General features: G+C 39.5%; 1 protein-coding gene across 1 annotated transcript in view; it reads right to left on the reverse strand.

Annotated features, from left to right (window-relative positions):
* The window catches only part of MEGF10 (multiple EGF like domains 10), a 346,338-nt gene that overhangs the window by 117,437 nt on the left and 212,147 nt on the right, over window positions 1-16,754 (reverse strand). The window contains exon 4 of the mRNA XM_024757156.1: window positions 4,892-5,024. Within this exon, the coding sequence (XP_024612924.1) occupies window positions 4,892-5,007 (116 nt within the window). The 5' untranslated portion in view covers window positions 5,008-5,024. The remainder of the gene's footprint in view (window positions 1-4,891; window positions 5,025-16,754) is intronic.

Here is a 16,754-nt window from a genome sequence, read left to right on the forward strand (position 1 = left end):
TTTTTAATTTTTTTTCTTTTTTTTTTTTTTTTGTCATACGTGGGGCCTCTCACTGTTGTGGCCTCTCCCGTTGTGGAGCACAGGCTCCGGACGCACAGGCTCAGCGGCCATGGCTCACGGGCCCAGCCGCTCTGAGGCATGTGGGATCTTCCCGGATCGGGGCACGAACCCGTGTCCCCTGCATCGGCAGGCGGACTCTCAACCACTGTGCCACCAGGGGAGCCCCAACTTTTCATTTTTAATGATATTATAATCACACTAGAAAATTTGGAAAACAAATCTTTAAGAAGAGAGGGAGAGAACTGTATAACTCTTACCTAACCACACATAGCATTTTGCTGTACTTCTTTTACCATCCCTAGGGTTTTTAGTTTGTACTTATAGTTTTGTCTTTTTGTTTTTATATTTTCATACTCATGCTATACACATAATTTTAAACCTACTTTTTAAATTTAAGACTATCATAAGCATTTCTCCATGTTAGTAAATAGTCTTCAAATTATGACTACCAAATACTCACGACTACACCTAATTTGCTCAATACCCACCTATCATTAGACAATTAAGTTGTTGTCACTTTTCAAGGGGCCACTTTCTGGAAGCTGTGTGCCCGCATCATGAAGGGAAATGTCTCTGAGAACTGGATGACTTCCTCTGGTCCTCAGTGCTGCTGTTTGAACTTAATTAGTACCTCTTGATAGTCCACACCTCCCTGTTCATCTTCAGCTGCTCTTAAAGTCACAGAATGGAAAGCAACCTTCCCGATTGTCTAGTCCAATCCCATTTTCATCACAAATAAGCCACACCGAGCTCCCAGTGCTAGTGGTCAGTCTAGAGCCGGTACTAACACCAAGACCCCCAGACAGCATCCTGTACCTCTGTCCCCTCTCAGATGTTGTAGAATATTGAAAGCTTCTAAAGCAGACAGTGAGTGGCAAACTGTGGTATAAAAGGAATCTGGTCCCAATTCTACACTATTTTCAGCATCAAGATGCAAAACCCTTTATCTCCTGCTTGTTTGTTTAATCTTCTCAAACACACTGAAAACATATCATCACAGTGATTTTAAACTATTAAGTATTGTCCAGGGAGGAACCCCAACAAGATTTAATTTAAGGTCAAAGAACAGGGGGGAAAAGCCATCATCACTTGGACACATTCCAAAGTGGTTAATTACATTTCATCTGCCTAAATTATCTTGTTACTTTAATTAAATATGGTAATAATTATCATTTCTTATCTCTGCTCGCTTCAGGAATGCAGCTTCAATTATTACCACTCCTGTGTCCCACCCCCAAGGGGTTGGGCAGAGAAAGGCTTCCCTTCATTTGTGCTTTCTTTAGAAGCAACCCCATTATATGGAAATACTTAAACTCGCACAACAGGGAAAGGAGATGGGGAGAAGGAACAGATGATTCATGGAGTTATCCATTTTCCAAAAGGATGCTGTGCAGAATTCCTTTAATAACAAGCATCCCTTGTGTATTTTAAATGATTTAATTTTCCTTCATTTCCTTTCATGTATAGCTTCTAAGAATCCCAATTGCTGCATTAAAATGAGGCATACTTTTATTTGAAAATAAATGATTCAGTAGATCTGGGGAGGGACCTGAGAGTCTGCATTTCCAACAAGCTCCCAGCTGAGGTTCCTGCCACTGCAGCTCCACAGACCACACTCTGAGAAGCAAGGCTGCAGTTGATTCCATGGCTCGGAACTATTGGTGACAGGTGGGTTTTAGTGTAAGGAAAACCTACAATGAGCACTACTTGGCCCTACTACCAGGACTTTTGTCCTTGAAGCTAATCTTCCTCTCCCTGTTTCAATTAAAGCTCATTTCAGTTTTTGAAAATACAGGAGAACCTGTCAGCTTCACCTTTATTTGATCATTTTAATTTATACTCCTTTTCTCCATTCTTGCCAAAACAATTCCACTTTTTTTTAACCTTTCTTCAAAGAATCCTTATCTAGCCTTATAACAGAAAATTTATCAATAAGAAAATTGTAGCTGTCAATTTTTCTTTTTAGCAGTTTATAGGAAAAATATAGACAGGAAAAAAATCTCCATCATTTTCCTATTTTTCCACACTGAATTTCTTCCCCATTAGTGAGTATTTTAGCAGTTACTCTAATCACCTGTACATCAGTGGAATTATATTAGGTTTAGAGATTAATGTGCCCCTTCTCTATCACTCCCCCCCTCCCCACCCCCACTACTGATGTCCATATTTAGTCATTTCCTTTCCTACCAGAAGGTGAGTTTACTCCTCAACAATTATTCACTGAGCACACTCCATATGCAAGGCAGTGTTTTAGACACTGGGAATTTAAAATGGTGAACAGAACAATGCAATTATGTGTTGGTAAGTATGGTTAAATACTGAGCAAGAAATCAGGACAAAATGTGTACATTTGAGTGGGTGCTGGATTACTTGCAGTCTTGGATTCTTTTCTCTTTGTAGCCTTTCCCTCGGAGAGCTCATCTGTTCTCTCATCATGCTGGAGACTCCCAAATCTATATTCCCAAACACTTTCAGGCCCATATTTCTCTTTTCTTTTTTTTTTTACATTCATCCAGCACTTTTTATTTTACAAAACATCTTTCATACATTATTTGATGCAAGTTTCACAATAAATCTTTGAATTGGATGATGTTAAGAGACTCATCCAAGATCACTGGACTTCTTAAGTGAAAAAAACAGGGCTAAGCCGATACTCTTTCTTATATTTCATAAGGCCTTTTTGTCCACGATGATTATAAGATAGGACAATGTCAAAACAAACTGGGGGAGGGGGGGCTTCCCTGGTGGCGCAGTGGTTAAGAATCCGTCTGCCAATGCAGGGGATACGGGTTCGAGCCCTGGTCTGGGAAGATCCCACATGTCACGGAGCAACTAGGCCCATGCGCCACAACTACTGAGCCTGCATTCTAGAGCCCTCGAGCCACAACTACTGAAACCTGCATGCCTAGAGCCTGTGCTCAGCAACAAGAGAAGCCACAGCAATGAGAAGCCCTCGCACCGCAACAAAGAGTAGTCCCTGCTCGCAGCAACTAGAGAAAGCCCGCGTGCAGCAACGAAGACCCAACACATCCAGTAAAAAAAAAAAAAAAAAGAAAACCTGGGGGAAATATCTTTTCAATGTTTTGTTTAAATGAAAAGTTAAACATTCATCCAGGCCCATATTTCAAACTGATCATATCAATACAACATGATAAAACCACAATAATCTCTTCCCTGTCAAATCAGCTCTCTTATTTTTCCATACGTGCAGTGACACCTCCACTCTCACAGCAGGTTCTAAATCTCAGCCTTTTCTGCCTCTTTCACATCCATAGTTAATGTATTACCAAGATCTCTTGATTCTTATCTCACAGTACCTAACAAATTTGATTTTTCCTCCCATTCCAAAGCTATCATCCTCCAAGAACTTCAACCACCAATGGACGATCCCTCTTCTAAATTTGATATGTTCTTATCCATGTATTCATCAATTCATTTTTATTACTTTAATCATATTTATTATGTACTTTGTTGGTGAAATGTTTTATGAGTGGTTCTGTGAAAATTATAAAGATAATTAATAGGAGGTCCCTTCCCTTAAATTCTATATAACATAGTTAATAGCACAAATATATAGAACTTTATTACACATACATATTTCCTCTACAGTTTAAAGTTTCATAAGGCTATATAACTCTATTGATTGATCAGGAAAATATGTTTTTGTTACCCTGAATGTAATACTGCCAATGGAGATGGGGACGAGCCCTCACCGAAAAATAACGCTATGAGTGAGGAACCAGTGTGCCCCTATAGAATAATACAGCTGCTGTGCTTGCAAGACTCTGAGCTTTGTGCATCCCACCCATGGGTGACACAGCGATTAGAATGTTTACTCTGTGGTGTACTCATCATGATGCTGAGGGTGACAGGAAAAAGAGACCAAGAGTTTGATGTCATTGAACTTACAGCTATTACAAATCTAGTACTTGACACCTTCTATTTGCTTGAACAACTTGCAAGTACAATGTTAATTTCGGATAAAGATACACACTTTCCTAGGAATGCAAGTAGCACGTGAGAGCACAGTAAACTGCATTTGACTGCACTGCAGTATCACTAAATGGTTTGTGCCGTTTCTGTGTTCCAAAAGGGACTATAAGATGACCTATTATTTTGTACTTCTTCTGTATTTCCTACTGCAAATCACCTAGATCTGGATACTACATCATCTGCTTTCAAATAATCTATTCAACCTTGCCCTCCTCAATCCTGTACTGACTCTAGTTTTACTGGGCACAGTCCTTAGTGGTCTGCATGGCACTGGTTTCAAACTACCTTCCATCCTAGAACCCCACCCAATCACTGCCATCTACTCGTCTTATTCAGGTCTTCAAAGACATCTCAGAGGACAATACTTCCATGCAGCCTTGCCAGTTCCTCCAGAAATCATGTCTCCCTTTCAGGCCACCTACTGCACAATTTTTTATGCCATTCATTTCAACACTCTAGGATATTATTCCACACTGTCTTCCACTGCTCCCTCATTGGTTCCCGTGCATAGGTCCAGTTCCACCAAATTATTGCAAACAGATACAGAGCAGGGAGAAGACCTTAGGGAGGCTGTTTTAATCAATCTATTAATGTTTTCCTTGGTCTTACAACTGCACCTGTGTTAGAATCAGTATATCAAGTTTTCTTCACATAATATATATTCTCTAAGACCAAGGTGAATTATACTATCTAATTATTACATATAACTAATGATTTTTACATATAAGCAATTTTATAATCTCTTCTCAAATTCTAATTTTATATATGGTACTGATAATGAGAGTATATAAAGGAATCTATCAGAAATTATTTCTCAGATTACTTTCAAAACCATTACCTTTCCCAGTGGCTACACACATTAGGGTCTTCAAGGTTCAGAGATGATGCTGTCCTGATCCAGTGGCATAACAGTATACAGATAAAGCCCAGGCATGAGTTCAAAGAAATAACCATTGTTTCTGAAGAACAACCTACAAGAAAAATAATCCAAATTAAAGATGCGGTAAAATGACCCAAACAGAATTCTTCTGAGCACATCAACTATTCAGTACCAGTTGTTACTAGGGCTGAAACATGCATAACGAGTCTTGGATTTAAGATGGGTCACCAGCTTTCACGGTCCAGGAGAGAGAGATATTTCTTATGTTGTCAGGATGGTCACCATTTTGTAAATTACTAAAAAGTGCAAATCATCATTAATTGCCACCATAACAAGAGACCTTCTCATCCATGCCAACTAACATTAAAGGAATCTACCCAAACAGCTCAGAGCAACACAGTCTTCCAGATTCTCTCACCAGGCATATTTCTCTTCTGGAAGAAGAGGGCACACAGAGGAATCTGGCCTCATTTGTCCTAGAGGATAAATAATGAAACAGAAGCTCCATTGACTCAAGAGAGAGGTACCTCAGGCTTAAACTGAGAGTCATTCAATAATTCATTCAACGTACACTGAATGCCCACTCTATCCTAGGCACCGTGCAGACACTGGCCATAAAACACACATCTAGTTCCTGTCTCTTGCCCATCAAGGTCTTTATAACTTAATGATTTACATTTCTTATATTTAGTGCTTCTGTCTCCCCATCTGCGGAACAGAGACAAAACCAGCTGTTTTATAGAGGTTTCTACATAGGTGTATAGAAAAAAAGTGTAAAGGTGTTTGGCGATCAGTGTTAGAAAAAATGAACCTGGTATTACTATTGAGAGGAAGAAAGACCAAAAAAGGAAAAACAATTAGCAGCATATCTTCAGAAGAGTTAGGCCTGCAAAGGAGACAGGAGAAGAGGGAGGAGAATGTTCCAGGCAGAGGGAACGGAGGTGAGGGAAGGTCAGGTACACTTAGGGAGCTCAAACTAGCTCAGCTGGAGAAAGATATGGGGCGTATCACCATGGGTTTTATAAGACATTGCAAAGTATGTGAACCTCATCCGAGGATTACCAAGAGCTAGGAGAGGCTACAGGGTGACATTTGAAAGATCACTGGCTTCAGGGGGTGAGGGACCTGCAGGAGGAGACTACTAGAGGGAGGTCAGGTGAGACACCACTGCGAGTGAAATAAGGAAGTAACACTGGGGTTGCAGGGAACTGAGTGACTCTGGGAGTTTTTCAGGAGGCGAAATAGACAGGACTTGGTGTTTGATGTGGGAGTAAGAGTGAGGAGGGATGCCTGATACGGCCCCTTGGGTGGAGGGTGAGCCCCTCATGGAGATGGAAGCACAGAAGCCCTCCTCCTGGGAGGCAGGGGAGGGCAGGGGTGTGGGGAACCTGGCCCTTAGTGAGGAGGAAAAGTTTGTCACACTATATAAAATGATTTTATATAATCATTATAAAAATGGACATAGAAATAGCTGATCCAGGATTTCCCTGGCAGTCCAGTGGTTAAGACTCATCGCTTCCAATGCAAGGGGCGCAGGTTCAATCCCCAGTCAGGAAACTAAGATCCCACATGCTGGGAGGCCAAAAAAAAAAAAAAAATTCCACACCATGAGGTTACCAGTTTTTAGTGTCTGGGAACCAAATTCATTGAATAATCATCTTGTGGTTTTAAAAGGTAAGTTTATCTTAAAACAAACAAATAATAAACAACAATATGGGCAAACACCTAACCTTAGGAAATAGTTTATCCTTCAGATTCCAGACAATAGATTAAATGAGGGAGTATTAAGTTCTTTAAAATCAAGATTGTTATAAGCACAAGTATATTAAGTATATTATGACAAATTACCTATCTCTAAATCCACGAAGGCTAAAACAAAAGAAAATGTTTGATTTGGAATAAGGAATAAAGGTCATGGATTTGTATGATAATTAAAAGATAGTGTAAGCCACTACGAGAGGTAGTGAAATCTTTGAGAGATTTCAATCATTATGAAATAATTCCAACATATAAAGCATAAATGAGTAGCCAAAATATTGCTTATAAATTAATTCAAATTACTGATGTTTCTCACAGGCTAACCATCATGAAGTTGTAAAATCTGAAGCTTAACATTATATAATTAAAGAAGCTATGCTACTTAACAGAAATAAATACAAAGTAATGATGATGATGATAGACAATAACAGCTAACATTTCCTGACCTATTACTCTGTGCCAGGCACAGTGCTGAACCTTTTACGTGAATTACCTATTTAATCTGCACAGTAAATTACGTAGGTAATTTTATCATCCCCATTTCACAGTTAAGGACATGTAATATACTGTGCTGTTTTCCTCATCCATCAAAAAAAGTAAACCTTTTATATTTTGGTTGTAACAAATAAGCATGGCAAATATCTCTCTGTCTCATTGCCTTATCTATGTCAGGTAAGTATTCTGTTTCAACGAAGTGTGAAATATGTATCTTAACTTTCATTCTTTCCTAAAGACAAAACAAGAGCTGGTCAGCAGTAATCTGCCAACTACTCACAAACAATTACCCCAAATTGGAAAGTTTATATCCTGAGTCACCAACTCAGACTCAAACCATCCATTTCCCAATTAGAAATGTTTAGTCTGTAAAGTTGGAAATTGCTGGAAGCAATGAATCAAACTGCCAAGAAAAAGGAAGAGGCTGTGTTCTCGCTCTCCTTTTTTCTTAATGAATTTATTTATTTACTTATTTTATTTTTGGCTGCGTTGGGTCTTCGTTGCTGCCCGTGGGCTTTCTCTGGTTGCGGCCAGTGGGGGCTACTCTTCATTGCGGTGCACGGGCTTCTTACTACGGTGGCTTTGCTTGTTGCGGAGCACAGGCTCTAGGCTCGTGGGCTTCAGTAGTTGCAGCACGCAGGCTCAGTAGTTGCGGCTCATGGGATTAGTTGCTCCGCGGCATGTGGGATCTTCCCGGACCAGGCCTCGAACCCGTGTCCCCTGCATTGGCAGGCGGATTCTTAACCACTGAGCCACCAGGAAAGTCCCTGTGTTCTCTTTCAATGTAAAAATTTTAGCGTTAATTTGGTATCTCTTTTTGTTTTGAACTTGATGCATGGCCCCGTGAAGGGTTTAACCTCACTAAGGGGATGGCAGAAAAAAAAGAAAAAGCAGAATTTGGTCACCTCCTTATTACTTCTGAAATTCAGCATACACAAAAATCAAACTGCACTGCAAAGTTGCCGGCGGCATTCATGGAAGGAAAAATATCAGTATATTTAAAATTGTATATATGTCACTCCGTCTCTTACTCCCAAAGCATTTTCCAAACCAAAATTAGAAAATTAACTGAGTTCTAGAATCATCTACATTAAAGTATAAAATGTTCAAAGCAAAAAGAATTGCTAAATCAAGAAAGAAGGATCGTGCAAACTCACATGAACTGATTAAAATCATTTGAGGAAATAATTCATATGTTATATTGATACATGGTAGGGGGAGAAGACATTTCCCAAATGTGCCAATGAGCTGTAAAGGAGTATAGAAATGAAATATTTCCCTATATTCAGAAACATGGGTGGTCCTTCCTTTTGTTTGTCTTGTCACTGATAGGCAATCAAAACAAGTGGGTAAGGCATTTCATATACCTTTTCCCTTTTTGATTTGTTTTCTTCTATAGGTTTTGATGAGTAAACGTGTGTACCTTTTTTTCCTTTGTGTCTACCCTGAAGGAAAAAACTTCAATAAACATTTTTCTTCCTCATTTCTCTTTTAAGCTGTGCCATCTTGTCTGATACTATAATCTTAGAGCGCAAATGAAAACAAAACACAATCTTTAAAAAATAGCATTATTTCAACTGAAAATAAAAGGCAACACAGTGGTGATATGCTTCCTTGAAACAGACATTCTGAAAATATTCAAAACTCTAAACTGGATATTGAGCTACCCCTACCCACCCAGTCTTTGCCTTCAAATAATTTGCCTCTTAAGTTTAACAAAATTTTAAATGTAAAAAAATAAAGAGACATTTGCATGAACCCCCTAGTGCCAAACTTGATTGCATTCCATATCATTCACTTAATTATTATGGAAAAATCAAAACAGAAAATCAGTAGAACTGATTAGCATTGCTAAAGTGCTCCTCTTAGAAAGAGGAAACACAGCAGGCAGAGTTAACTCTTACTGCCTACTGGGAAGGCAGGCTTTGCTTATTCTACTACAAAAAACTCAGTAAACAATCAGGTTGAATAAAATCCTTACAATGGATGAGTCCGAGTTGTGATGACAGGGAGTAGTTTCTTTATGAGTGTGTTAGGGAGAAATAAATAATGGGGCGTTGACTCGCTAATTTATTTTTGCAACAACAGAAGGGTAAATGATTCCAGACAATTCTTTCTGGCTCTACAATCTATTTCCTTATTAGAATCATTAAGTGTACACATAGAAATAAGTTGGATGCCCTCACCCACTGTTTTTTCAAGCTCACTACTCTAAAATCCTCTCACAGTTCTCTCGATGAAAGTGATTTACTGATTAAGAACAGCCAGATTCTCACAATTCCCCCCTGGATACCAAGAGTCACCTAGTCTACTGATCACTCTATCACGTTATCTGTAAAGGATGTACTAGCTTTACCTTGAATCACTCAGAAAGGCTGCCCAGAAGTGCTGTATGCTTCCTGGAGCTCTGAACCTGTGAATGGAGTATCAAAGGTCCAGCTTCAGGGTAGTCAAGATGTCAAAAGAGTAACGCTTGCCGGTTGCCCCAAGAACAACCTCAGACGACAACTTCCACGGAAATACTACTTCGCCGATAAAAGGAAGCCCTGAGGCACTGTCCTGATTTCTATTTTCACCACCCAAAGCTAGTTATTCTAATAGCGTATTAATTTACTCAAGCATAACTACACATTGGAAGCAGTAAAATGCTATCTATTTTCATCTGGGGATCCTCACATCATTTTGCTAACATCAAATACCACAACCAAGATATGCTTCTAAGTCAAACTAAATCATGTTGTAATGGCAGCCCCCCAGCATTCCTTGGAAGCTTCTAATAATAAAAGTTAAATGAGTGTGGCTATTAACATTCAAAAAAAGAAAAGTATTCTCAAATCCTATTTTATAAACTTATAAGGATTTTATAAACAACCAAAAAAAAAAAAAAAAAAAAAACCAACACATTAGCATGAAGTGGGTGTTTAATATCACTTCTGGCATTCACTGAGCACTTCACATCAAGCAAAAACTGGGCAAACCCCTGAGGCTGCCAGGCACTGAGATACCCTGAGGGGCTCACACCACACGGAGAACAGCCACAACCGCTGGCCATCTCAACGCAGCAGGATGCAGCCACAATTAAGGATTAAGACTGAAAGAGCTGCTGGGGTAACATAGAGGTACAGCCTCACCTACTTAACCAGCCACCCCACAGGTGTAATCTAGGTGGCATTAAGGGAGAGTTTTGGGGAAGCCATGGTCACCCGTTCATCATCAACTCTGCAAAGTACTCTACGACATCCCTGTAAATCCATCTCCTACAACATATGGAAAAAAGTCCACAAACAGTACTCATTAAGGATCTAAGTGCAAGCAACTGCGGGGAGTATTATGACTTATAAAGCATGGTCTCTAGCTTCAATAGTTCAAAATCTACTATGGAGGAAGATTATAAAGATTATAAATAAAATATTATAAATTAAAATATAATTATAAATAAAATATAATTATTTTAATTATTTTAATAATTATTTAATTATTTGACAAATGAGTCAATGTAGAAAGAATTGCCAGAGTTTTAAGAAGATAGAAAAATCGATGTGAGCAGTGAAGGCTCATGAAAGAGGTCAAACTTGAAAAGAAAGTTTCCAAAAGGAGAAAAACTAGAAATCACTGAGTGCCTACCTTGCACCTCGTACCTCACATGCATAATCTCACTGGCTGAGATTAAATGTTTCACCTGAAATTAATTAAAACAGAGCAGTGATTCGAACATGGCTGCAACATCTGCGATCTGCCCTCAGCATCACATCAGGATTAAAGGAAGCCTTTGGGCAAATGAATACAATGGAGAGGGGCCACGAGGCAGAGAGAAAAGTGGGAGTCAAGCCTTGAGAGTGGAGAGCAGGAGGTCATGTAAGGAATCTTGAGAAGCAGTGCTAGAAAGGAAGGAAGAGCTTCTTGATAAAGGGTCTGGAGCCCCAGGCTAAGGAGTTCAGATGGTTTTATTCTGTCTGCAGTGGAATACACTTAAGTCTGTGAGCAGGGTGCATTATTTGATGAAAGAGGTGTTCTGAAGATTAACACAGAGTAGGTGTTCAAAATCCAACCAAGGGATTGCCTCCTGGTGGTGAAGAAAGTGAGTGGAGATTAGTGTCTTCGGGTGTGACGTGGGATCGCCTGTCCCAGGGTGGTAGCCTCAGGAATGGGAAGTATGTGAGAGAGCAATGAAAGAAAGAATTGTCAGGATTGGGAGACATACTAGAAAATAGGGTTGATAACTGGGAGAGCTGTTCTGGGTTTAAGCCATTCTCAATCCCAGTTATATTTTCTTGATTCAGTCTATTTTTATCTCCTACTGGGAACACAATACACCTCTTCTTTATTAGAAAAAGACTTCAAACTTCAAAACTTCAAACACTACTTCTCATTCCAGAATTCAGTAAATAAAATTATATTGATTTTCCTAAACTCTCACAATTTAATATTCCTCAGTAATATTCCTACCTATTCTTCCCAACATGAAGATCTCTAATTTTTTTGGCCCATCCAACAACAACAAAAAAGCCCTTTATCCCTTTTATAAGATACACTCCTTCTTTCCCTTTTTCAAACAGCTATGATTTGCAGCACTAATTATACTCTATTGTTGTAGCCGGCCTCCTGGATGGCCTCCAATGAATTCTGTCTTGTGTAAACCCTTCTCACAATGAATAGACTTATGTAACCAATAGGATATTGCAAAACTGACAGAGTATAACTTCCAAACCTAGGTCATCAAAGGCGTTGCAGTTTCCATCTTGCTTTTTGGATCACCATTCTGCAGGAAGCCAGCTGCCATGTCATTAAGACACTCAAGCAGCCCTATAGAGAGATGGGCATAGTGAGGAACTGAGGGCCTCCTGCCAACAGCCATGTGAGTGGATCCTCCAGCCCCTGTCAAACCTTCAGAAGACTGTAGTCCCTGCTGAAATACCAGCTACAACCTCATGAGACCCTGAGCCAGACCCACCAACTAAGCTTCTCCCAAATTCCTGATCCACATAAACTGTGAGATAATAAATGTTTGTTGTTTTAAGCCACTAAGTTAATTTGTTACACAGCAATAGATATCCAATATGCCTATATTTCAATATGTCTATACCAAAAGTATTTTGACTTCCAAAATAGCTCTCAAAAATGCCTGCCATTTAGTTGGCATCTTCAGTATCAGTTGTACACAAAAGAAACCACCTGCAATGCTTCTGAAATCTTTTCTCTACATTAGAACTCCTGGCAAGAGCCCATCGACTTCTAATTGCACTTTGACTTATTGCATCCCTAGAGGCATGACCTCACAATACCTGTGTTTTAAGGTGCATCTGCTGCTTTTCCACACAAAGCACTGTCCCAAATTATCCTGCCATTTATCCTTAACCATTTAGCATCTGACTATCCAGAAGAGTTGATCTGCTTCACAACTTGGAGAGTTCATCATGTACTCTGTGCAATGTCATTTGTAAAATATTAAATGAATGGATTCTAGACTTTTCCATAAGTTAATTTTTCATCTATAAATACATGTTCCTTTATTCCTAGTCTTCTGTGATTATCTTTGATTAGATGGCATATAAAATTTCATTATTTCATTTTGTTAACTTTTTATTTTAAAATAATTTCAAATATATTTGAAAGCTACAAAAATAGAACAAAGAGTGCCCTTCACCCAGACTCACTAGTTGCTAACACTCTGCCACATTTACTTTATCACTCTCTATCTACACACACATACATAGGCAATATATTTACATATTCTTTAACCATTTGAGAGTAATTTGTACATATGCAAATACTTCTAAATACTTCAATTTACATTTTCTAAAAAGAAGAACATTCACCTATGTGTAACCCAACTGTCTGAGGAAATTTAACACTGATGCTAAACTACGATGTAACCTATAGACCTAATTCAAATTTCATCAACTGTCCTAATAATGTAATTATTTTAACAATGTTTCACATAGACATTGTTCAAAGCCTTTGCTGAAGAACAAACATTTGTTTTCTCAATCAGCAGACATTGATCAGGGACATTTCTGCCCTCCAAGAGTTTCTAATCTAATGTGAGAGCCCTATCATGTGGATAGTAATAACAAGGCAATAAAAATTATGATTAGGGTCAAAAGAGGTTACAAAATAAGTATGGACGTTAAGAAAGTATTTCCAGCTGGAGAGTGGGGATAAGAGCATATTGAGGGCTGTGCTGGGTAGATGGAGCAGAGGAGGTTGCACCCAAAGGAACGAGTAGGAGCAAAAGCAAGAGAAAGCAGCTTCCCAGAGGGAAAAGCAAATGGGCAAGGCTGTCTGGAGCACAGAGTAGAAAATCAAGTGAGTAGAAAAGGAATTTTAGAGCCAGGTCAGGAATGGCATTGAATATCATGGTTTAAGATTTACTCAAGTTAAAATATCCAAACACTTCATGAGACCTCAGGCAGTCCAGGAATAAATGTGTATAAGAAAAATGAACTAGAAAATAGAACTTGATCAGCCCAGAAAGAAAGGGAGACTATTGGTTTTTGTTTTCTTTCAACCAACAATACTAATTAAAGAAGCTGGACATTTCAGGTTTGACCAATACCCTGACACAGTACAAGCAGGAAAAAATCCAACGGAAACAGAATGAATGACAAAATAAGGCAATTTCCTTTAGAAAGGAAAAGTCAAATTAAAGGGTAAGAGGAGAAAATATCAGTAGAATTCTCTGATGTGCAGCAGGATACTTTTGAGTGTCTCAGCATCTTAGGTCTTTCCTTGCACGCAGGGCTGGTGGGAGGACAGAACAATAACAGGAAGCCCAAGTATTTGCATGGTCCCTCTCCTCTCGGGCAGGTCCGTTTCAATGGTGCATGCTGCTATAGTAGGAAAGATGACAACGTTCATCTGCCCCCATCACTGGCATGACAAGGGGGACCTGCTCGTCCAACTCTAGGTCATTGTGCTAACCCTCAATTCCTGAGACACTCACCATTAGGCACAGCTGAGCAATCCAAGTCAAGCCTTACTTTCCTCAAAGATCATTTCTTAGAGAAGAAAACAGAGGAACACAAACCCCATGAGGAAAAGAATTTCTATGGAACCAAGATTTTAGAAAATCCTCCTGTCAGTTGCATCTATCTAGATTCTATTAAGGCAAACACACACACACACACACACACACACACACACACACACACACACACACACACATACCATTCCTCTATTTTTAATACTTCATAACAGGCCATATAATTGAAGTGTTTTTTTTTTTAATTTTTTTTAATTGAAGTTTTTAACATTCATTTGGCTCCCCAAAATTTTCCAGAGCACTACACATATCCTGGGTTCCACAAAGCATTTGTGCTAAAAAATAGAACAGAAAGTTACAGTTTATGGTTTTATGGAATCCAGTCCAAATCCTTTCGTTTTATGAACGGAATAACTGAAGGCCCAAGTTAGGATGACCTGACCATGATCACGGAGCTAGTCTGTGGGGTGGTCTGACACTAGATCACAGAACTCAGGTTTCTTAACTCCAGTCAAATTATTAATACCTCTCCATCAGGTATAACAGTCATAGTCTTCCTAAAATAATACTCCATCTGTGCATTGGAGCCTCTTGAAATGCAAATTCATTCAAAGTTAGATTCTTCAAGTGACCAAGCAACTTCCTGGTCAAAACTGAAAATGTGAATTAGAAAGTACTTAAGGTATTTCCATGTTTAGACTGTACAGATGTTGCAAATAATCAGTGACAGCGGAACTCCACTGCTATTCTTCCCAGGGTTACTCAGTTCTGAACCACTAATCCAGACCAGGATGCAGAGTGACCACAGACATCTCTAGCTGCAGGCATTGCCACAAGAGTCTGGACACTTTTATCCACATGGTTTTAAGTCCACATGGGCAAAAGCTTTGAAGATTTGGGATAAAATGTGAGGAAATTGCTGAGGAAGTGTAAGTAGGCAGAAGGTAATTACTCAAAGCTGCACTTGGCAGGACATTCTGGAGAAAATGCTGGGGCTGCCATCTCTCCCGCTTCCGCTTCCTCACCAACAGCATCTATGTGCAAATATAAGAAGCCACAACCCAAACCCCAACTTTATGACTCTTAAAAATAGGGCTTTGTTTTAGTAGATGAAGTGCCACATGCTGAAGCAGCAGCACCACTTCCTGTGGTATTGAGACAGATCTTTTATTCAAGAATTGACCCTGTCTGACCCTGAATAATAGTTTGAGAACAACCCTGAATAATAGTTTGAGAACAATCGCATATTGATAGGAAAGTTAAGAGACATTCTCCATACTACTTCCTTCATTCACATTATCCATAACACTCTCTTCTGATTTCCCTGTATCTTATTTGTCCTTCTCTGCCATTTTTAGGGAAATCCAGGATCTGGATGGCACGGGGACAGGAAGGTATAGCGACTGACGTTCTAGTCTGGCTCAGTGTCAAACTTTGATCACTGATGGGTCACTGATTCGCTCTCGCTTTACTTCCTGTTCAGACATATCAGTCAGGAAAGCAGTTTAATGGCGAGGAGACTTAAAATGAGAGTTGTATTTTCCATTTGCCTTTCTTATAAACCTCCAGAATGCCTATGATTCATCGATTTTTGTGTGAAGATGGCCGTCAGCAGGAAGCTGGTCCAGTACCCTAATTTCACAGATGATGATGCTGTGATCCAGAGAAATTACATGTATGCCCAAGGTCACAAACCTATTTCATAAATAGCTTCTCCTTAGCCTAATAGTGGACCAAAATGCAAGATCCTATCAGTTTATTTTGCACAATATTCTGAATTGCTACACACAAAGACAATAAAGAAAAATTTTTTTTTTTTTTGCAGCTGATGCCAGTCTTAACAGGATACAAATATACAAGTTATAGGCCCTGGGGTTCTTATAAAAGTTTAACTCTAAAATACTGACAAATGGCCAAGACTTTAATCAGGTAACTCGTGAATGCCCTTTCTCATTCCAAGGAGGCGGAGCTCACCATGAGTTATGTCCACCCAATCTCTGCATAGAAGGAGCAGAGTGGACACAGCCTCATAAAAGTTTTGCTAATGGCTGAGGCAAAGGAGTTGATGAAAGACAAATGGACATTCCCCCAATTCCTCAGCGCAATGATTCCTTTTTGGTTCTTTGTGATGTCCTTGGTACTTAGAACGGCACCTCACAGAGAGGAGGGCAAAAGAATGAATGAAGAACAAATGAATGAATAAATAACTTTAAAGAATAATAAACTATTGGGCTTCCCTGGTGGCGCAGTGGTTGAGAGCCCGCCTGCTGACGCAGGGGACATGGGTTCGTGTCCCGGTCCGGGAAGATCCCACATGCCGCGGAGCGGCTAGGCCCATGAGCCAGGGCTGCTGAGCCTGCGCGTCCGGAGCCTGTGCTCTGCAACGGGAGAGGCCACAACAGTGAGAGGCCCGCGTACCACAAAAAAAAAAAAAAGAATAATAAACTATAGAGAAGAGTCAAGTATGTAGACTTGAATAAAGAATTTAAGTAAAGAAAACTAGTTTAAAGAAGAAAAAGGTTTGTGTCTGGTAGGACTTCTCCAGCAAGATTTGGAATTGGTAAATTGAACAAATAAAAATCTGTT

Source organism: Neophocaena asiaeorientalis, unplaced genomic scaffold (assembly GCF_003031525.2).
Source record: "Neophocaena asiaeorientalis asiaeorientalis breed wild unplaced genomic scaffold, Neophocaena_asiaeorientalis_V1.1 scaffold149, whole genome shotgun sequence".
Lineage (NCBI taxonomy): Eukaryota > Metazoa > Chordata > Mammalia > Artiodactyla > Phocoenidae > Neophocaena > Neophocaena asiaeorientalis.